Raw genomic sequence first — 22,726 nt, 5'->3', positions numbered from 1 at the left:
AATGTAAAGAAACTGAAGGAACATTCTTTCACCTTTGGTGGACGTGCCCAAGGATTAAGGCTTTCTGGGAAATGATCTATAATGAATTGAAAAAGGTACTTAAGTACACATTCCCTAAGAAACCAGAGGCCTTCCTCCTGGGCATAGTTGGCCAATTGGTGCTAAAGAAGGATAGAACATTTTTTATGTATGCTACAACAGCAGCAAGAATACTCATCGCAAAGTATTGGAAGACGCAAGACCTACCCACCGTGGAAGAATGGCAGATGAAGGTGATGGACTATATGTGACTGGCAGAGATGATGAGCAGAATCCGAAACCAGGGAAGAGAAACGGCGGAAGAGGATTGGAAAAAATTCAAGGACCATTTAAAGAAATACTCTAAAATTAAGGAATGTTAGAATGACGCTGGATTATAAAATAAGAGGTTAATAGCGGTAAGGGATAACTTAAAGAAAATAAATAATATTGAAATTAAGTTAAAAGTAAGGGAAGGATTCGCTGATAATTTTATCAGAAATTAGAATACAGAAAGGGAAGGTATGAGGAAGTCGGGAAAGTAAGCCATAAGAAAGTGTAAATTGAATTTATACGTGTTTATTGTTTGTATCTCTTATAATGTCTTTTTTCTTTTTTGTTTGTTATTGTGCTTGGTTGGTGTGTTAAAAATCTGTGGAAACCTCAATAAAAATTTATTTTAAAAAAAAAAAGATTCCCCACTCTCTTCTGCCACTGCTTTTGGGGACCATACCTCTAAGTCTCCATCATCCACCAGGGCAGCCGCTGCCAAATCCGGATTTGTGGCTTTATCCAGTAGCTCGATGGCTAAGACGCGAGCCAATGGCTGGCTAACGAAAGGATGCTGGTGGAGAGGAAGACAAGGTGAGCGGAGAGGAAGATTCAAGGTTCCCCCAAATGCCCGCCAGGCACAGGGCTGGCAGGCGGCATTCTTGGGCAGCTGCTGCAGCCCACCCTGGCACCTCTCCTGGGCAGCTGGATCCAGATTTTAATACCCACAATGCCCCAGACCAGGACAACACCAGGGCACTGTGGGAAATTAAAACGGTGGCTCTCACAGCAACTAAAGTGTCTGCCCTAAGGACAACAGAAGAGCCCTGCAGCAGCTGGATCAGGCCACCAGGAGGGGGAGCAGCTAGTCCAGCATTCTGTTCCCAAGTGGCCAAGCACATGCCACAGTGGGAAGCCGCCAAACAGGACCCGAGTGCAACAGTAGGGCTGCCATATGTCCGAAATTTCCGGGACATAGCCGGGATTCAGGATAAAACACCTGGAGAAAGTCAGGTGCATGGCTGCCCATATCAGAAGTGTTGATTTTTGGCAATTTTCCTTTAAAAAACCCAGGTAAAAATAATAATTTTGTTTTGACATTTCGCTTTAAAAAAGCACAATTTGGGGCATTTTTTAAAACGACACTCCTGTAATTCTCTGGAAGGAAGTACCTATCTCTGAGGATGGAGTTGTCGTTCTCCACCCTCTCCAAGCCCACCCACCCCAACTTCTGTCCTGAGTCACCTGCAGGAGTTTTTCTGCCACGGGACGCTTTTTGGGGTTCTTGGTTAAGGAGAGTTTGAGGAAATGGTGGAAATCTGCTGACCTGGAAGGGAGAAAAGGAAGATAAGACAAGCTAAAAAGTCGAGTGTCTAACTGAGTAACCGGAAGGCAGGGTGTAAGCACAACAACAGCCCTATCCCAGCAATGCCCCCAGCAGCTGGTATTCAGCAGCAAACCCCATCGCAGCCTGAAACCATCACTATGGATAGCTTTATACTCCAAGGATTTGCCAGTTCCCCTTCAGAACATCGGAAGAGCTGATCAAACTACCTGGTCTGGCATCCCATTCTCACAGTAGCCAGATGAAGCCAGATAAAGCACAACAGCCACAGAACTCTCCACCCTTAAGAGTCCCATAGGGGTGGTGCGCACCGTAGGGCCTCCGGAGTCTGCCTGCCTTCTCCCATTCAGCCGCCCTACAGCTGGGGGTGAGGCAGTGGAAGGATCATTTAGGGAAGGGCAGCGCCTGGTCACATCCAAGCCACTGCGTCTCTCCCAGGAGAGACACGCAGCTCGAAGGTGCTGCAGGCCCTGCGGTGACTGCCACCCGGCATTTTGTCACCCCCCTCAGTGGTGACACCCAGGGTGGACCGCACCTGCCACACACCCCTTCCTCCGCCACTGCTGAGGACAACCGGCAGCCAACCAGAGAAGTCAAGCTGCCAGTCAGAGCAGATATGACTTGGATGGATGGAGAAATAGCTTGACTCTGTGAAAGGCAGCTTCTTCTAGTCCTCCACCCACTGTAGCTTCTCAATAATCCTGAGAAGGGAGGCTAAGAGAGAAAACAAATGGTTCTAGGATACAGATTTGTAGCCAAGTAGGAATCTGAACCCAGTCCACCAACCTGTCCATTGTGACACTGCATTTCACTGGCATAAGGTGGTCAGATCCAGCCTTCTTTACACACAGCCGAAACCCAGCAGAGGGAGCAGGTCTACCCTCCTGCACAGCCCAGTCACTCACCAGCAGGCCTTGTCTTTTAGCTTGGGGGGCTGGAAGCTGCTTTTCGACATCAGCATCAAGGCCCTGGAGGGAAAGACAGAACAAGGATCATCTTTACTGCTTCGTTCCTCCTGCGTGTTTTAAAAAAGGCACAATACCTGCTTCTGTTGTCCCAAATTTGTCCCCACCTCACAACCTCCCCCAAAATTTGCTGATTATGTCTGATGTTCAAACATGCTAACCCATGGGTCAGCAAACTAAGGCCCAGGGGCCGGATCCAGCCCAATCTCCTTCTAAATCCGGCCCGCGGACAGTCTGGGAATCAGCGTGTTTTTACATGAGTAGAATGTGTCCTTTTATTTAAAATGCATCTCTGGATTATTTGTGGGGCCTGCCTGGTGTTTTTACATGAGTAGAATGTGTGCTTTTATTTAAATTGCATCTCTGGCTTATTTGTGGGGAATAGGAATTTGTTCATATTTTTTTCAAAAATATAGTCCGGCCCACCACAAGGTCTGAGGGACAGTGGACCGGCCCGCTGCTGAAAAAGTTTGCTGACCCCTGTGCTAACCGCTAGGAGGGTCACTCAAGAAATCTGGGCCTGGTTTTCTGCACCGTTGTGGGTCCAGTTACCCCCCCACACACACAGTTGCCTTTGAAAAAGAAAAGGGCCACTACATACAGGTTTAGACCATGCTTCTCTCCTGCACACAAACTTACTCTGCTGAGTAGGTGAGGCCTGAGATTGTTATTAGTGGGGCACCAATGTCAACAGACAGCCGGCACGTCACGCAAAACACACACCGCTGTGAGAGCAGGCAAAGCCAGTCTTACTGGAGAGGCCTCCGTGTGGCATTTCCTGTTGCTTAATCCTCCCGCCCACCAGAAGCCTGCGTGTTTGTGTGTGTGCGCGCTTTGCGCGCCTGTCCTCACAGGATCCACATGCAGGCAGCAGAGGTGTGGTTAGCCATCTCAGAGCAAGCGACACCATTCACGCTTCTCCCAGAAACCTGGAGCTGGGTGGCTGGGACCTCACAGGAGACGGTGGGGGCAGCTCCCCTTTCCCTCCCCACACTTGCCTAAAGCTGCTTCAGGTGGGTGTGGGGCCTCGAAGCTATGTAGAGCTACCACCCTCTTGGACGGCCAGGAAAAGGACTCAAGTCACTGGCTGCAACCCCCTCTGCAGCCGAAGGCAGCCAGCCGGGTACCTAATTATTTCCTTTGCTATTTTTATGCTATTTCCACCCGCTTCATCTCTATAAATAAAAATATTGACAAGCTGGAACATGTGCAGAGGATGGCAACCAAGATGATAAAAGGTCTGGAAACCAAGCCTTAAGACTGAGGAATGGCTGAGGGAAGTGGGTATGTTTAAAGGAGACTCAGAGGAGATATGATTCCATCTTCATATGGAGCAAGCTTATTTTCCTCCTGCTCTGGGTTCTAGGACCCAAATGGATTCAAGTTACAAGAAAAGAGATTCCGACTCAACACCAGGAAGAACTTTCTGACAGTAAGAGCTAATCGACAGTGGAACGGACTCCTACTAAATGTGGTGGACTCTCCTTCCTTAGAGGTTTCTAAGTAGAAGTTGGGTGGCCATCTGTTAAGCATAATCTAGTTGAGATTCCTGCATTGCATGGGGCTGGACCAGATGACCCCCCTCGTGGCTCCTTTCCAACGCCACAATTCTTGCAGCGTTCCCCGCAAGGGTAATCCTTTTTGCACCCACGCTTTTTGTTTTTTAAAGAAAGGAATACTTCAAGGGCTTTGCTTGCACACATGCTTTCCTGAAAACAGCATCCACAGTGGCTTGATCGGCAGATTCTGCTTCTCCTTGACAATGTTAAAGGCAGCACACGAGCAGCGGCTGAGGAAAAGGGCCCTCGCGAACAGATGGCGCTGCCAGATTCTCTTCAACACCAACGTGCCACCCGTTCCTCTGGCACCAGGCTGTATGCCAGGGAGGCAGGCAGACAGTTGGATCGGGGTTAGGATAACTTGGCTACTGGAGTTCATGCCCTGGGAACCTTGAGGCTGGACTACTGCAAGCCACTCTACCTGGGGCTGCCCTTTGGCCAAAAGCTAAACTGCTGATGGGGGCAGATGGCATGGGACACCTCTACTAAAACCCCTGCACTGGCTGCTCCTGTTGCAGCCAGGTGAGGCTCAAGGCTCTTCTTCTGATGTAACAAAGCCCTGAGCAACTTGGGCCCAGGATACCGTAAGGACCACCTGAACCCCTGCATCCCAGCTCCATCACTGAGATCATCCAGAGGTGCATTGCTAGCCAGAGCCTCGGCCGGTCCTCAGTGGGAGAAGGGCTTTTAGTGATGCATTATGGAATGCTCGAGCAGAGATGCGGCGGGCACCCTCTCGCTTTTGACTTCCAGGAGTCTCCTGAATACCTTTTCGTGTAGATAGACCTCTGCAGCTCATGGGCCAGCCATTTTAAATATCCTTTTGTGCCATTTCTAAAGGTGATTTCTATTTCATTGTACAGTTGTACCTCGGAGGTTTAACGCCTTGCAAGTCAAACGTTTTGGCTCCCGAACGCCGAAAACCTGGAAGTGAGTACAGTGGTACCTTGGGTTAAGTACTTAATTCATTCCGGAGGTCCGTTCTTAACCTGAAGCACCACTTTAGCTAATGGGGCCTCCTGCTGCTGCCGTGCTGCCAGAGAATGATTTCTGTTCTCATCCTGAAGCAAAGTTCTTAACCCGAGGTACTATTTCTGGGTTAGCGGAGTCTGTAACCTGAAGCGTATGTAACCTGAAGTTTCCTGCAGCCAATCGGAAGCCGTGCCTTGGTTTCTGAACATTTTGGAAGTCGAATGGACTTCCGGAACAGATTCCGTTCAACTTCCAAGGTATGACTGTATACATATTCACAGAAACACAATACTGTACAGTTGGGAGGGTCCTCCAAGAGTCATTTAGTCCAGCCCTGTGGCAATGCAGGGATAACAGCTAAAGAATCCCTGAAAGGTGGCCATCCAAAAACCTCCGAGGAAGGTGAGTCCACCACTTTCCAAGGGAGTCCGTTCCACTGTCGAAAGGCTCTTATTGTTGTTGGCTGCCCTGATATTTTATGATATAGCCATATAGAAAGATTTCAGTAACTACAGACAACTCCCCATTTAAACACATTCAACTGAGGCTTAACTTTTGAGCTCACCTCATGGGATGCAGGTCGAAGAGAGGCGGCTGCAGCTCCGCCAGCTCAATGGCCGTGATGCCGAGGGCCCAGATGTCACACAGGTGGTTGTAGCCTCCTTTCTTCTCCACCGCAGCCACCTCTGGTGCCATCCTGGGAGGACGAGAAGGGGCACAGCTGAGCCAAACAGCCACCTGGGAAAGGGTGGCCTGCATGGACCTGAAGCTGTGGCTCTCGAGGGAGAGAAGGGCCCATCTTCCCCATCGTCTGCTGCTGCCTGGTCCTCCCTGCAACTGCCGACCTGTGAGGAGAGCTCTGCCCACTAGGCAACACCTCCCCTCCGCCAGCCAAGGCTATGAAGGTGCTTCACAAACACCAACCCGGCAAGGATGTTCAGAACCACCATCCCATGCTGCAGGCCGAAGGACTGAGGCAGCGAGTGTTCAAGGCCACTGGGTACGTTTGTGGCCAAATTGGGGGCTTCATGGCCCCCACAGCTCACCCTCCAGACAGAGAGGGTGCAGAGAAAGAAACAGAGTGCTGCCCCCCACCCACATTACCAATAGGGGGTCCCAATGAAGGAGTTCCGCTTCGCCACAGACGCCGTCAGCTCTGCAGAGACCCCAAAATCCGCTGTGGGAAGGAAGGAGGTGGTTTGATAAAGGAGAAGGGCAAACATTCCTTGCTCAGGTGGTGGGCCAGAGCAATCCAGACTCCACAGGAGTAGGGTTGTGGGCCAAGCCCTACACCCCCCCCCAATAAAACCCTTCAAATGTCCCTAGGCCCGCAGCCCTCAACCCACCCAGAATATTTTCATTTATTGATTTATGGCCAACATTTGTAAGGCTGCACAGCAGCTACGTTCTCCAGGTATCTCACAGAAACCGAGCGAATAAAATACAATATTAAGAAATGCCAAACTGGGGGGTTGAAGCTGGCATGCCACACCCCAGCTCTGCTCCTGAGCCACCGCCACACCCCTAGAAAAGATGGCGAGATACAGCCAGAGTCCCTGTTTTAAATAAATACCGTACTTTTCCATGTATAAGATGAAGGGTTTTTTTTACTTTGAAATAAGTTTAAAAATCTGGGGAGCGTCTTATACATGGATAGCGCATATGCCCATTTTCTAAATTTGGGGTCCCCAAAAGTAGGGGGCATCTTATACATGGGGGCGTCTTATACAGAGAAAAATAAGGTAAATTGATCTGGAGCAAAGCCAGAGGGATGTGAAGAGGTAGACCAAAGCTGCCCCTGCAGTCCTCAATCTGGGGGTCCCCGCTAAGTGCAGCAACCTGGGACACACCCAGTCAAGGCATGGTCACTATGGATGGTCTAGAGAAAGGGAACTCGCAGATGAAGAGATAGAGGAAGATTTTGGGAGTGTCAGCTGGAAGTAGGAAAGGCTTGCCACAAGAAAGCAAGCCGAGAAGAGGAACTGACCGAGTTTCACGTCTCCGTTGGCCGTAAGCAGGATGTTGGCCCCCTGGAAAAGAGACAGAAGAAAGGGAAGAGAATTGCAGCTATTGTTGCCAAAGCAGAATGGGGTGGGGAGAGAGACTGCTCCCCTCCCTCCCTCCCTCCCCACCCAGCCTTGCCTTCCTCCTCCGAGGCTGACAAAAGCAACCCCAAAGGGCGTCTGAGCCCAGGTGACTGAGCCTAGGTTAGCCAAGCCCTGGATTCTGCAGGGAAATCATACCTTTATGTCCCTGTGCATCTTCCCTTTGGTGTGCAGGTGGTGAAGGCCCTGAAAAGAGGCAGCAAAGAGAAGCATCAAGCCAGGCCTGGCTGTGCTGCGGACGAAGCAGGATCTGAGTGTTGTTAGCCAAGGCGCAAACTGCAAGCACAGATTTACACTGGGTGGGGAGAGGGTACCCCGCCGACTGGAGGAAGCTGGGTTCTCACATTTCGAGAGAGGGAGTGGGGGGAACTTATCTCTATCCACCTTCACACCATTCAGCGCAGGATTTAGGGCGGTGTGGGTAGTTCCCCTGCACAGGGTGCTGAGCCCAGGGGTGCCAAATTGAGAAGATCCCTAATGGAGGAGTTCCATTTGGGGGTACCAAAGTCTGCCCCTGCATCGGTCCAGACCCTCCAAGTGTCCCTATTTCCCAGGGACAGTCTCAGATTTACAGAAGCACTCCCCTGGTTTCTGATCTGATCCCGGAATATCCCACTTTTCCTTAGGATGCCCTTATTTTCACCGGAGAAATGCTGCAGGGTATGGAGTTATGCAACCCCTGAGCCAAGGAGATAAGTAACCTTTAGAGGAAATCTGAAGGCAGCCCTGCATAGAGAAGTGTTTAAATGTTTTGTTATGTTTTTATATACAGTATGTTGGAAGCTGCCCAGAGTGGCTGGGGCAAAGCAGTCAGATGGGCAGGGTATAAATAATAAAATTCCTATCATTACGGTATAGGATGTCCCTATTTTCATTGGATTAGTGTTGGCGGGTACACGCATAATTTGGTAAATCTCAGTTGTATGTTTTGCACCAATCTTCTTTCTTCCAAACTAAAAACTCCCCAGACGTTGCAGCCTTTCGTTGCAGAGATTCAGTCCAGACACACACAAAGAGCTAGTGACCTACATTCCACTCCCTGCCATTGTAGCAGTTTCTCTCAGCTGCAGGAAGGCAGGAAAAGAACAGAGCAGCCAGCGGGAAAATGGGGCTTCCTCTCAAAGGTGTGGAGCGTCCGTCTGTATGATGCCGCAGAGTCACAGAGCAGGAGGGAAATGAGGGCAGAAGCCACGAGGCTTGGTTTGGATAAAGAGAAATGGAAAGCCTGTGAGGGGGATCTTTCCCAGAAAGCCTCTTCCTAGTCCTGGATTGCCGAAAAGCCAGTTGTGGTATACACAGTGAAGAAATGGGACACACACACACACACACACACACACACACACACACACACACAAAAACCACTCCGTACATGCTCAAGGGACCTCTTAAACCAGGGGCTAGCAAACTTTTTCAGCAGGGGGCTGCCGGTCCACTGTCCCTCAGACCTTGTGGGGGGCCAGACTATATTTTGGAATAATATATTTTGCCCCACAAATAACCCAGAGATGCATTTTAAATGAAAGGACACCTTCTACTCATGTAAAAACACACTGATTCCCAGACTGTCCACGGGCCGGATTTAGAAGGCGATTGGGCCAGATCCGGCCCCCGGGCCTTAGTTTGCCTACCCATGTCTTACACCATGCGTGTTTCTTATGCTGCAGATCCAAACCTAGCACCGAGTTCCAATTAAGCTCCGAAGGCGCCTCTCTCGACAACCTTACATTTTTGCAACCACACCTGAGCTGGGAGGGGAGACGGAATAACCAGGCAGAGACTGACTCCTGCCCCGGGTGCAGACACGGGGCACTCTGGCACCTCACACACACCTGCTCACTCTGGCTTTTGTTGGCACCGAAAGAAAGAAAGCTGGCTGCTCACACCCACCTGGCACGGGTCTGAACGTGCTGTAAGCTCAGCCGCGCCCACCCACTCACCTGGAGGGTCTCCCGGCAGACATAGGCAATCTGCTTCTCCAAGAGGGGACCGGTGGCTGGAGGCAAGAAGCAGATAAGGTGAGTCAATTGCATCTCGTGTCACCTGGCACCCCAATAAAAGCAGGTTTTTGCCTATGTAGACTTGGCAATTGGGTTTCCCTGAGCAAAACTCTGCAGGCGGGCTTTGCTTATTACAGTGAATTTTAAAGCTAGGAGGCAGAAATGTTCTGGGAATGAGGGAGATAGCTGTTTTGACTCATGGGGGGGGCACAGGGGTCCTCCTCAATTACACAGCCCTGCTTAAGAGAGATTGGCTTATTGCCTTGTCTGCTTGGGCTTCTGCCTCTGCAACACGTGGCTTGGCTTCCTTTCATGAGCCGTCTCAAGCGACGGCCCTGCAGGGCTCACCACTCTCTGCCTTCAGGACCTGGGAGGGGTCTGATTAGTGGTTGGGCCCCAGAGTGTGTGGGGGTGGGGTTGGCATCTTCGGTTTAAACTCTTGCAGGATGAAGGGTAAGAATGCCAGCTGCCAACCCCGTGAAATAAAAGGTCCACAGTGCCCTCCTCCGAGAGGGGAGGAAGCAGGTGCTATTGTGTCTGTCTGTTCGTCTACTCCCCCCACCGCATTAATTGTTTTCCTAGGCCCCAATTCCTCTCAGAATCTCCTCAGGCCAAACTTCCCTGGAAGGCCTAGCAGAGCCGTTGTGCTTCACATCAGCCACCAGGAGCTTCTTTCCACACTTTATGCCATCTCTTATAAATTCTGCTGGACATGGAGACGGGAGGCTGAGCAGAGGCTGCTCTCCCACCTCATAAGTAAACCAACTGCAAGGAGCCAAAAGGGGAAGTAAAACCCACCAGAAGCAAAGTACCGGTTACGACAGACTGGCGGCAGGATGGTTTCCTATTTTGTCAAGGGGTGTGTGTGTGTGTGTTCTCCTTGTGTCTACGACGACAACAAAGGCAGGCAGAATAGAAAGCAGGGGTGAAGGGGAGCAGAGACCAGTTTCCAAGGGACAAACTGGACCCTAATGCAGACACCAGCACCTCCAGGAGTTCTCTTTCTAGACCTCATGGCAGTGGGGCTGATTTTTATCAGGGGGAGAGGAGCAGGGGAGGAAAGAGTTAAACCTCCCCATGCATTCTGGTGAAGACATAGGGGTGTGTTTTTTTGGAGGGGAGCAAGGAAAATGAAAGAAGAGGAGTGCTGAGGGACACCCTGAGCCTCTGGTCGACTTGGGTCCTCATGTCCAGCCAGATAGTTGTGCGAAAACAGTGGGCTGGATCCAACATCAGCTCTGCTCAGAGTAGATCTGTTGTAACAAATGACCAACTTGGATCTGTCCATTTCAACATGTCTGCTCTGAGTAGAACTGCGCTGGATGTAACCCATTTTCCCCAGCGGTGAAGCTCCAGGAATACACCCACACTGTGAGCACAACATTGTTCACACTAGGTGAAGGAAGCAAGGAAGCCTTTTTCAACCTGAGGGCCACATTTCCTCCTAAGCAGCCTTCCAGGGGCCACATGCACACACTCCCCTGCCTCCAAAGCCACCCAGGAAGGGGCAGGGGAGGCAAGGGGGCGTGGCCAGGGAGGGGCGCCATTCGGGAGAGGGAGCGGTTGATGTACAGCCCACAGACTGGCATTTTCTCCATCCCTGGGGCTACAGTCTGGCTGAGCCCAAGCTACTTTGCCAGCCCTCCCTAGAGATGCTGCTGGGGATTCATCCTGGGGCATTTTGCAGGCAAAGCTGGTGCTCAGTCACTGAGCAAGGACCCTTCTCCTAGACCCTGGGGTTGGTGCTCAACTCTCTCTCTTTCAAAGAACACAATAAAAGTTGGGGGAGGGGGAGAGTCCGAAGGGAGGAGCATCTAAATGTGGAAAAGAAAGATAGAGAAAGACAACATGCCCAGTTCATGTGCCTCGCCAGTGTCCTTCCTTCCTTCCTTCAGCCCATCTCCAGTTCTGCAAGGCAATGCAAGTCTGGGAGGGGCCAGGTATCAGCGGCAAGAACATCTGCTCTACATGAAGGTCCCAGGTTTAAGCCTTGCTGGTATCTCCAGTTCAGAGGAGAACCAAGGAGCAAAGCAGGTAGAAACTCACTGTGGTAGATCTCCTGAAGGGATCCCCCTCCACAGTATTCCATACAGATCCACAGGCGTTCATTCCTAAAGGGAGAAGAAAGAAGCTTGTGGGAATGGACCCCTTCCTCAGCTCCCAAAGTGGCCCCTCTTTCTCCCACCTGCCACCCTCTGAAGGGGCACCCAAAGGAATATCTTGCCCTGAGGCAATAAGAAAACTGATCTCCTGAAGGGCTCCCCCGGAATATTCCACTCAGATCCCATAAGCATCCATTCCCAAGACACACACAAAAAGGAAACGTCACCACAGAGCCAGCTAATTCCATCCACGAGGCCTGAAATATTTCTCTTTGGGCAAGGAATTCTGGATGAGTTCAGTTTCTACACTCTGAGGGCCCAAGGTGACTCCTTCTGCTTAATTTCATCTCAAGCATATCCTATAAAATACGTGGTTGATTTTTCTGCCTCTGACAGCCCTAGGTAGGAAAATAAAGTCCTCCACAGGTGCATTCTCCATTTGGAGAGAAGGCAAGTCCATCCCACCAAGTCTGACTCCATCCATGCCAAATACCAGCGACCAAGTGTCAAGCATCAAAACCGGCCACCCCACAATTCTGACTACGTTTTCACACAACCACATCACTACACCTCAACCGCCCTGCCCTCCTGATCCCACTCCTTTTTCCAAAGGGTCCGAGCCTCTCACCTGAGGTAGCTGCCGAAATAGGCCACCACGTTGGGGTGGCGGCAATCCCGGAGCGTGGTGATCTCCTGCTGGATGGATCCGATGTCATCCCCTGAGGAGAGGAAGCAGGACAAACCGTTTCCTTTGCTCCAAAAGGGCCTCTCTGTCACTACCGCCCTTTATCTGACAGTATCAAATTCCAAAGTGTTCTAAAAATCCACATGGTGTGCGTGACACACCCCGGGAGCTGGCTACCAGTTTCAGACATTACAGGTAGGTAACGTCAGATTTAAAAATAAAGGAATAAAAGCATGTTAAGGTGTAATTTTAACACTTTTTTTTTAATGGCTCGTATATTAAATGTCTCTTTTAATAAGCATCCTGCTGTAGCACAATTAGACGTACTGCTGGATGTGTTTAATGGTTCTTGTATTTGCTTTAACTGGTGGGTGCAGTTGTTTTGAATTGTTTTTAAATGTTATACGTTAATTTGCATCTTGTACCTGTACAGTGGTACCTCGGGTTAAGTACTTAATTCGTTCTGGAGGTCTGTTCTTAACCTGAAACTGTTCTTAACCTGAAGAAAAGTTCTTAACCCGAAGTAATATTTCTGGGTTAGCGGAGTCTATAACCTGAAGCGTATGTAACCTGAAGCGTATGTAACCCGAGATACCACTGTATTTGTATTGGTGGGCTGGGGTAAAACATTATCAGGTATCTTGACAGATAGGAGATATGCCACATCCCCCAAATTTCTGTTGTAGACCACCTCTTTCTGCGACACCTGTATGATGCTTTTGGGTGGTCCTTGGCTAAGGGGCTGGGCAATTTCTAAAGTCTTCAAAAGTTCTCGCACATCTTTTTCCTGGGGCATCACCTCCTAACAAAACAGGGAGGGACTTCTGTTGCAACAGGAAAATTGGATCCTGCCTCCATCCATTCTCCTGTGACCAATAATGGACAAAGGGGAAACAGAGACTCTTGACAGAGAGTGGCGCTTAAATGCCAACCCCAATTTTTTCTGTAAGTCTTGTGTACTGCCTCCGACCCAGCACATTTCCCAAACCATCCAAGTAGTTCTGAAAGAAGACTTGTGAAGTCCACCTTGCTGAAGAAGCAGCCAGCCCCAGTGGCATAGCGTGGGTTGTCAGCACCCGGGGCAAGGCAAGTAATTTGCGCCCCCTAACCCGTGGATTTTAGTAGGGGCAGAGAGCTGCGAGTGCAAGCGCGCCCCCCCCCCCAGATGTTGCGCCCGGTGCGGCCAGCCCTCCCTGCACTCCCCACGCTGCCCCACTGGCCAGCCCACCCCAGCTTACCTGGATCAAGCTTCACTATCTTAATGGCTGCCAGTTCCCCAGTCTCCGTGTCACGGGCCTGCAGGGGGCAAGGAGAGGAGGGGGGATAATCAGTCAAAAAGCGCCATTTGCCAAGGAGGGTCTGAACCCACCCTTGCCCACAGCCTCAGGCAATTCCTGAGCCACCCGCAACTAGTTAGTGGCCTGACACACAAACATGTCACAACTAGCGCACCTCCTGGTGTGAACAAGCAGGACACCCCACCCCACAAACAGCTTTGTTCTTCCACACAGAATTCACAGGAAATCCCCCCCCCACTCCGCCCACCCCAGTTTTCCAAATTCCCATTGTCACGGTCATGACGCCAAAAAGTGAGGGGTGGTTGGAGATCTGCGTGCGTAAAACAATAATAAAATATAATAGTGTGTTCCAAGAAGGATCACCATTGAAAACAGCACCCCAGCCACACTCCGTAATTAACTAGAACAGGACACACCAACAGGGCTATAAACCTTTTAAGGATACCTTTACTGGTGGGAGCGAAAGAAAGTAGGCCGGGATGACACCTGTATGGAAGGCCCCATCTCTTGTTTCTGACACTCGGACTGATCTTTCGCTTTGCAGAAGATATAACCAGTCCGTATATTTTTACAAGGTTCCTTTAATCGTTACAATATCAGCTTTTAAAGCCCCTGCTAGAATGATTACAGAATTCTATTAAGACTCCTAGCAAAGCCCAGCTGGTTCCTGACCACGTGCAGAGTGCATATATCTTGACACTGAATAACCACAGCCATTTAAGGAGTCAAGGGCTGGAGGTCAAAGGGCAAGAAGAGCATGCCCACCAGAGCCCCCTTTTTCGGAAGGAGCTCAGTCCTTTTAATCATCCTGTTGGCAGTGAGGCAACTTCCTGCCATCCTGGCCGAGCTGGGCTCCCCTAGCAGAAAGGGAGTGGCGCACGTCAAAAATCCTCGTGACAAGCCGGGGAGGAAAGAGACAGGGTGACCCCCTCTCTCTTGGACAAAGGCGGCTTCCTCCTCACAAAACAGGTGGCAAAAAAAAAAAGCCATCAGCCATCGGGAAGAGAGGCGGGAAGCCATGTTTCTAAAGGGACCCTCGTGATCTTAAAAGGCTCTTTGGGATTTCCACATCCTCTGCCTAGTCTGCTTAGTTTTGAAACAAAACTACCATTGAGAGAGAAGCCAGCCTGGTCTTGACAAAGAGAGGTGAGACAAGGCAGGGGACATTGCTGGGGTGTAACTTGGCGTCCTCTGCCAGAGGTAGCTGCCTCACTCTACCCAATGGAGGGGCTAGCCAGCCTTGCCCTCATGAACCACTGAGGCCACGTCTGAACTCAGTTCTGGAACACAAAAACTAAGAGTCGCAGCATCCTCTGTGCATGTGCAGAGTGCCTTTGCCACCAACTGGGGCCACAAGGGTCATCTAATCCAATGCAGGAATCTTTTGCCCCATGTGGGGCTCGAACTCACAACTCAGGCTCTACCGCAGGGTTTCCCAAACTTGGGTCTCCAGCTGCTTGTGGACTACAATTCCCATCATCCCTGACCATTGGTTACTTCTCCCTCTCCTAATCTGCCCACTCCGACCCTTCTTTCCATCTCTCCAGGACACCATTCAGAGGACCCTTGTTGCATTAGAGTTGTGGATGGGGCTCAGGTATCCCCACCAGGGCTCCTAGCCTGTTCCTACAGCCCACCTCCAAGCTGTAAACAGAAGTGAGAAGCCCTGGCTCCCAGCTGGAAGCCATTCTGGCCTCAAGAATCACAGGAAATGCCATGCTGGGGTCAGAACAATGTGCCTGACTGGATGAAGGCAGGGCTTGAATTTGGCGGGAGGGGGAGTGTAGCAGGAGCGCTGCTTCTCTCCAGGCTCCTGGGGGTCTACAGGAATGGAAAGACACCCCACCGCCCGCCCACAGCAGCTTCTGAGGCAGGCTACCAGGAATCCAGTGTGAAGGACAGAAATGGGACTCTGGGTGCAGTAATACCAAACCTTGGACAATGGCTCAGGCCCATTCAGGGTCAGGCATCCCCCTCCCTTGCAGCCCAAGGTAACTGAGTTTGGGGTAGGAGGACAGCCAGTGTGGCACCGTCTTAGATTCTTGCATTGTAGGGGGTTGGACTAGATGACCCTTGGGTCCCTCTTCCAAAAATACGATTGTATGATTCCTAAAGGTCCTGGTTCAAGTCCCCACTCAGCCGTGATGCTCACCCAGGCAAGTCACTATCTTTCATGCTGACCTACCTTACAGCAGGGCTGTGGGAATTAACAGAAGGGAGCAGGGGAAGGAAGAATCCTGTATACTGTACTGGCTGGAACTCCCTGGAGCAATATCTCAAGTAATGCCTCTCTCCACATGAACCTACCCGGACCCTGAGATCATCATCTGAAGCCCTTTTCATGTGCCTCCTTCACAAGCAGATTGGAGGGTGGCAACACGAGAAGGGGCCTTTTCTGTGGTGGCTCCCTGTTTGTGGAATGCTCTCCCCAGGGAGATTCGCCTGGCACCTTCATTGTACACCTTCAAGCGCCAGGAGAAAACGTTCCTCTTCAACCAGGCTGATTAGCGTCCAATGCCCTTTTAAAATGTGTTGTGGAAGAGGGGATTATTGGGGATGTCTTTGTTCTTATTTTTATTATGTATTCTATCTTTTTTATATTGTAATTTCATGTTGCAAACCTCCCAGAGATCTACAGGCATAGGGCGGTATGCAAATTTATTAATGATGATAGTAATAGGCACATCAATACATATCAAAGGGGGAGAAAGCATTTCTGCAGAGTGTAGAATGTGCTTTGACATGTGGTAACCCACAGCTGTCTCGTCCCACAAATGCTTTTCTACGGCTGGCACCCAGGTCAATCTGACTTGGTTGCCATGGAAGGGTAAGTAGGTGGACGAACGACGCTGCCACTCAGCAAGGGGTTGAGCTAGATGACCTCTGGCTCCCTCGCCACCTCCATTAAGGGAGCACAACATTATCTAATGGGATGTCCGGACAGGAAGGGCATCAACTCACCCAACTAGCACCCCTCCAGATGTTTTGTAGTTATATCCCCATCAGCCCCAGCAAGCAGGGATGGGAGCTGTAGTCCCAAACAGCTGGAGACCATCAGGTCAATCAGGGCCCGCTTGTCCCAAATATCTCTGTGAGGAGCTTGAAGGAGGCACCCCAAAGTCCTGATAATTTTTGTTAATACAGTGGTACCTCAGGTTAAGTACTTAATTCGTTCCGGAGGTCCGTACTTAACCTGAAACAGTTCTTAACCTGAAGCACCACTTTAGCTAATGGGGCCTCCTACTGCTGCTGCGCCGCCGGAGCCCAATTTCTGTTCTCATCCTGAAGCAAATTTCTTAACCTGAAGCACTATTTCTGAGTTAGCACAGTCTGTAACCTGAAGCATATGTAACCTGAGCTACCACTGTACTACAGTGGTAGTATTTGCCGCTACCGCGCATGCGCATGACGTCATTTTGAGCGTCTGCGCATGTGCGAGCGGCGAAAGGCAAAGGAACGCGCTCCGTTACTTCCGGGTTGCCGCGGAGCGCAACTTGAGCGCGCTCAACCCGAAGCGCATTCAACTCGAGGTATGACTGTACTGATAATGTCATCCTCATCATCCCACTCACTATTTTGCAAATGAACAGAAGGCAGCTCATATAAAATCAGCATGACACACACACAAAAGGCAGACCAACGGCCAACATTACAACAAGATAAACAACAGCTAAAACAACCAGCCATTAAAAACAGCAGCCGACTCATCACCAAAGAATATTTTTGTTATGACTGCTAGGGCATACTATGGACTGCCAAAACACGGGCAAGTCAACGTGACACCCCCTAGATGTTTTATGGACTACAACTCCCATCGGCCTGCGTGCCCAACAATCTGGGGTGATGGGAGTCCAACAATCCCTTGAGGGCCCCATAGGAGCTCAGAAGGGAAGCCCACCGTCCTCTTTGCATTGTCCAACAACCTCTTCCATGATGCTATGCAAAGAAACGGTACACAATCTGATGTATATATATCTCAAATAACTAATAGGAATTATACAGGAAAGTATGAGAGCTAAAGGGTTTGAGGACTAGCAACCTGCGGGAGCTTATCGGCAAGGTTTCTGTCCATGAGCAGCCCAGTTTTAAGCAGGCCTCTCAAGTCTCTGCTGGATTGCTGGACATGCGAATGCCCCGATGCCACCATTGAAGGCAGCAAATCTCTGCCAGCTGCAACACAGCCACCAACCTGAAGGAGTAACATTTCCCCCCCCATCCCAAAGCAATTTATACTGAAAAACTGAATTATAACCATTGTATAAATGGGAGGGGTACAGAGTGCAAAGAGATGCTTACAGTCAGATGATATGCAGGGAGTAATAGCCTGGGTGCTGGATCAGACCAAAGGGGGCACCCCAACTCCCTCTGGGAAGTGGAACAAGCAAGCCATCTCCTGCCAGGGCAGCACCAATCCTGAGCAGCAGCCAGCGCCAGGCACGTGCCTCTGCCATCAGCACTGATTAGGCCAAGTCCCTTCCTTTTAAAGCTCACAGAAGTGGCGATGGGGGGAAATCCCATCGCTCAATTATGTGCAGCGGAAGAAATATTCTACTAGGTGGAAGGAGGTGCCCAGCTCCCACTCTCCTGGCTGAAGGGTGCTGTGCAAAAGACGCAGGAGGACAGACACCCGGCCTGGATGGGCCTCACTCAGCAAGAGCCACCAAAACTCCCAGGACAGAAAAAGGTGTCCTTACATCACCCTCTGACTTGGGGGGGGGGGCGACTGGGTGATCCGGCACCTAGAAGGGGATTGTGTCTCCAGCCCGCAACAGCATCCTTGGAAGGTAGGCTCACTCTCTACTCCAAGAGCACCCAGCTTGATCTCTCTGTCTTGATCTTGCCAGTCTCCCTGCCAGCCAATAGCAGCCCGCTTGGTCCTCTGGGACCCCAAGGCCATCAGCTCGGTGGCACTCCAGTCAGGCCAGCGTCCCGCAACGGCCAAAGGGGGGGGGGTTGAGGATGGTGGTGGAGGTGCAGCAGGAGCTCCAAAGGGAGGGGGCGTCCCGACAGAGAGCGCCCCCTCGCTGCTGACATCCTACCCAAGACGCACCTACAAGCTTCTGACCCACGAACCTGACATGAACACCGGACACCCCCCCCCAAGTCAACCCCGCACGCTCAGTCTCTCCCTAAAAGGGCTCCCCGCTCTCGGGGGTTTGGAGGGGGACACCCAGACAGGAACCCAGGCGTCCGGGTTCCGCGTCCCCCACCCGGGCCAGAAGTCCCCGACGCTGGGGGTGGAGTCTCCCCCTCAGGGAGAGAAGGAGGACGACCCAGGCGTCCCGGTGCCTCCCCCCGCCCCGGGCCCCGCACACCCCTGCTCGCTTTCTCCCTCCCAAGGAACCCAGGCGTCCGGTTCCCCCCCCTCCCCCTTCCCCGCCTGGCGCACCTTGTAGACATCGCCGTAGGTGCCGGAGCCGATGCGCTGGACCAGCTCGTAGCGCCGGCGCGGGTCCTGCAAGGAGACGTCGCGCAAGGCGCCGCTCATCCTCCCGCCCTCCCTGCCCGGCCGCCGGAGCCCGAGCCAGGGCCGGCGCGGAACAGCAGCAGCAGCGGCGGGAGCAGGAGCTGCCCGGGCGGCAGCGGAGGAGGAGGAGGAGAAGGCGCCGCCTTCGGGGCGGGGCGGAGAAGCGGCCTCTGGGGAGGGCAGGAAGGAGGCGCCGCCCGCTTCCCCCGCGACGACGTTGCCCAGAGTCGCGGCAAGGGGGCGCCCTCTCTCCCGGACTCGGGCTCCTCTGGGCATGTGCAGAGCGCCACCAGGAGGTCTTGCTCCTCAACAAAACAAAACAAAACTGTAGACCACTCTTCGCCAATAGGGTGCTGCTGGTGGGAGTCCGAAACCTCTGAAGGGCGCCACGTTGGCAAAGGGTATACAATATAAATACACACCCGCGCGCACATAGACCTTCGGGGCCTCAGCGCAGCCTCTCCGGCTGCAGGCACCTGTTTAAGGAAATCTTGCCCAGCTGATCATATGAATTATGATTGCTTAATCAATCAATCAGGGACATTATCATTCGTTTGCATATGAATTAAAATAGTTTTGACAGGACAAACGAAGCAAGCATAATTTTATAAACCTCTTATCATGTTGCCTCCTTTCCTCTAAACCAAAAGGTGTCAAATGCTGCAACCTTTCCTCATAGGGCAGGTGCTGCAGCCCTTTGATCATTTGGATTCTGAACATTTTCCAACACTACAATTTCCTTTTTGGAAGTGAGGTGACCGTGCGCAGTATTTCAAACGCAGCTGAACCATTTGTATAAGGCCATTATGATCCCCAGAATTTTATTTTCAATTCCTTTCCTAATAATCCCTTGCATGAAGTCTGCCTTTCTCACTGCCACCGCACTCAAGGTTGGCATCTTCATAAAACTATCTATCACAACCCCAAGATCACGCCCCATGTTCTGTTCTCCTGCACTGTAATGAGAACACAGAATTTCCCCGCGGTGCTGGGGACCAGGGGTTGGTGATATATACCGGTATATATTGATATATCATCCAAAACCCATTTGTAGTCCGTATTGTGATATCAGTTTCCTAATTTTTGACCTGGTAATATATTGCAAACCATGGAGTGTGGTGCTATGCAAAAATCACAATGTGGGGGAAAACATGAAGCCAGGCAATGCCTCTGCACAGCTCTGTTCTTATTTCAGACATTGTGATGTATATATCAATATTTAGCTGGTGATATATGGCAATGTTGAAAACCAGATATCGCCCAGCCTGCTCAGGGCAAACACATAGTGGAAGGATTCAGGGGTCGCTCTAGCAAGTCCAGCTGTCCAGACTTCATGCTTCTCTATGCACGGGACCATTCTTTTTTAAAAATGGGGGTGTTCAGAGGCCTGGTTCCAGCTCCTGGCATAGGGGAGCTATGCAAAGGCGTTTATGGCACTCCTTTCTTGCCCCTAGCAGTTGATGACAAAGGCCGCCCAGACTCCAGGCTCTTTCCTCCAGAAGCAGTGACAGATGGACTCCTCCTCATGGTCTGCTCTGTATGGTGAAGATGCCAGCCCACAGACTCAGATCTCTTTATGGTGCATGTGGAAAGAAGTGTCCTCTTCCAAGCAAGCACTTTCCATCTGCAGCTCTTCTGACAAACTGGGAACTCAGCCTGTTCTGGGCAGTTTTGCCCCCCACATCAAAGATCAGGATGGTAGCATGGGTTTGCAACTAGATCAGGGATTGGAATACTTTTTCAGCAGGGGGCCAGTCCACTGTCCCTCAGACCTTGTGGGGGGCCAGACTATATTTTGAAAAGAAAAAAAAGAACGAATTCCTATTCTCCATAAATAACCCAGAGATGCATTTTAAATAAAAGGACACATTCTACTCATGTAAAAACACCAGCAGACCCCACAAATAACCCAGAGATAAATTTTAAATAAAAGAACACATTCTACTCATTTAAAAACATGCTGATTCCCAGACCATCCGCGGGTTGGATTTAGAAGGCAATTGTGACCCCCCCGGGTCTTAGTTTGTTTTTTGTTTTTTTCCAAAAAAAATATTGGTTTTCACAATATTATAAACAAACACACACACACACACAAGACAAACAAACATAAATCATAGCCTTATTGAAAATTACACTTATTAACTTTGTTAAGTGACTTCCTCGCTTCCCCTTGGTTGAATTTCATTGCATGTCCTTTTAACGGTTTTCCAAATCCCAATTCTTATGAAATTTAACTTAAACATTAACATCCTTAAATCTTCACCTTATGGAATTAAACATATTAATTCATCACTTAACATAAATAAAATCCTAAGCCAATTAAGTATCTGCAAGCTATTTTCAATTAATTTAACTTAACAAATTTAACTAGATAATCATTAAATTTATTCCACTCTTCCTGATACTCCTCCTCCTTCTGGTCGTGGACTCTTCCGGTTAGGCCGGCTTCCGGGTCTTAGTTTGCCTGCCCATGGACTAGATCTACCCCCATGGGTGGCTGATAGCTAAGTGATTCCCATATGCCTTGCATTTCACCAGCTTGGGCTGATGTGCCAGCCCTGGGCTTTCATATGGAAGCACACACAAGAGGCCAGAGCAGGGACAGAGTTTGGTATTTCAAATTTCAGTGGCACCCTGTGCAAGGCCAAAATTCCGCCTCTCGCCTTCCGTTCTGTGGTAGTTGCAACGTCCTGCGGCACCCCCTTTGGCTCAGCCTCCATTGTGGGGAAACCGGTCGCACTGCTGTAAATCTGCCTCTGGCTAGAGTTATTTATGCTCTGGTAATGTGAAAATAAGAAATGGGAGGGAGGGAGGGCAAATTTTGACCTCAAGGCGCCATATTACCAAAGTGCACCCATGCCCGTTGACTGGGGCTATTTGGCGGATTATAAATTGGAGGATGTTTTTGGTAAGACGAGGCTTGCATTTAGCTTTGTTTAGATGCTGAGAGGCAGAAAATGCCCCAGCAACGACCTGCTGCAGTCTTCATACAGCGTTGGGCGTAGAAAACTAGATCTGTTGGGTTTCTGCCTGTCTGGTTTAAAAGTCCAAAATTGGCTGTGGGCAGGAAGTGGCTACTGTGGGACAGTAACACGAAATAGCCAGAAGATGGCAGTGTCAGGTAAGAGAGTTGAGGAGCACTAGAGATTGAGCCATTTTTTTCTAAAAACAAAAACCAGTAGAGTATATGACAATTTTGTACGAAAATAGCATTCAAAGCTGTGTCGAGACGTAAAAAACAAACCATCAACAAATAAAAGCAGCAGGAACAATAACAATTCAATTATCAGAAAAATGAAGATCGGGGCAAAACACAATTAAATAATTTTTAAAAAAATACTAGTGATACTGATGAAACTGAGGAGGGGAAGTTTTTCTGCTTTTTAAAAAAATACACTTTCCTTTCAACTAACTATCCAGTATCAAGGATAATTTACCGCTACATGCGAGAGAGATGGAACAGCTACGTGCAAAAGAGAGAGGAAAAACTTATAAAACTTGTCTTAGCTGTGCGACAGTAAAGAATAACCTTGGCATGGGCCAATCAAAAAATGCAGGCAAGGTTTGGGTTCGTTCAACAGTGTGTGAGTGCAAAACGCCACTGAAATACGAAGTTAAAAGGGGCCAGATAATTTTGGAGAGCAGCGCCGGTTTTTAGCCCTTCGTCTCCAGACGATGCTGCTCAAGACACTAGCTGATGAAACACTGCAATTAAATAACTACAAGCAGCAACCACTTTTTGCGCAAAAGGAAGCCCAAGCTACGACGATGCTGCTGCAGTTCTGTATCTTTTCTCTCGTGCTCCATCTGCAGCTCCCAGTTCCATCAGGCGGGGCGGGAGGAAGAGAGGGGGGAAATAGCGCCCGAAGTAAACCCGCAGATCAGACCACCTATGCTAGTCTACCACTACAAATCTATGGGAGAAGCGCTTGAGGTCCTTCCA

At 50.2% G+C, this 22,726-nt stretch overlaps 1 protein-coding gene across 1 annotated transcript in view; it reads right to left on the bottom strand.

Annotated features, from left to right (window-relative positions):
• Positions 1 to 19,059, bottom strand: part of MAP4K2 (mitogen-activated protein kinase kinase kinase kinase 2) — a gene marked incomplete at its 5' end in the record, with an annotated part of 36,938 nt that extends 17,879 nt beyond the window's left edge. Inside the window, 12 exons of the mRNA XM_083716438.1 lie at positions 752 to 862; positions 1,534 to 1,615; positions 2,539 to 2,601; positions 5,695 to 5,826; positions 6,234 to 6,306; positions 7,117 to 7,159; positions 7,373 to 7,420; positions 9,172 to 9,227; positions 11,278 to 11,342; positions 11,962 to 12,052; positions 13,257 to 13,314; positions 18,706 to 19,059. Of these exons, the coding sequence (XP_083572564.1) occupies positions 752 to 862; positions 1,534 to 1,615; positions 2,539 to 2,601; positions 5,695 to 5,826; positions 6,234 to 6,306; positions 7,117 to 7,159; positions 7,373 to 7,420; positions 9,172 to 9,227; positions 11,278 to 11,342; positions 11,962 to 12,052; positions 13,257 to 13,314; positions 18,706 to 19,059 (1,176 nt within the window). The remainder of the gene's footprint in view (positions 1 to 751; positions 863 to 1,533; positions 1,616 to 2,538; positions 2,602 to 5,694; positions 5,827 to 6,233; positions 6,307 to 7,116; positions 7,160 to 7,372; positions 7,421 to 9,171; positions 9,228 to 11,277; positions 11,343 to 11,961; positions 12,053 to 13,256; positions 13,315 to 18,705) is intronic.
• Positions 19,060 to 22,726: the final 3,667 nt, after the last annotated feature.

This window comes from Podarcis gaigeae (assembly GCF_964106915.1).
Source record: "Podarcis gaigeae genome assembly, chromosome: 16".
In the NCBI taxonomy this organism is placed as follows: Eukaryota; Metazoa; Chordata; class Lepidosauria; order Squamata; family Lacertidae; genus Podarcis; species Podarcis gaigeae.
Note: the sequence above shows the minus strand (reverse complement) of the source record. Positions and strands in the feature narration are given on the sequence as shown.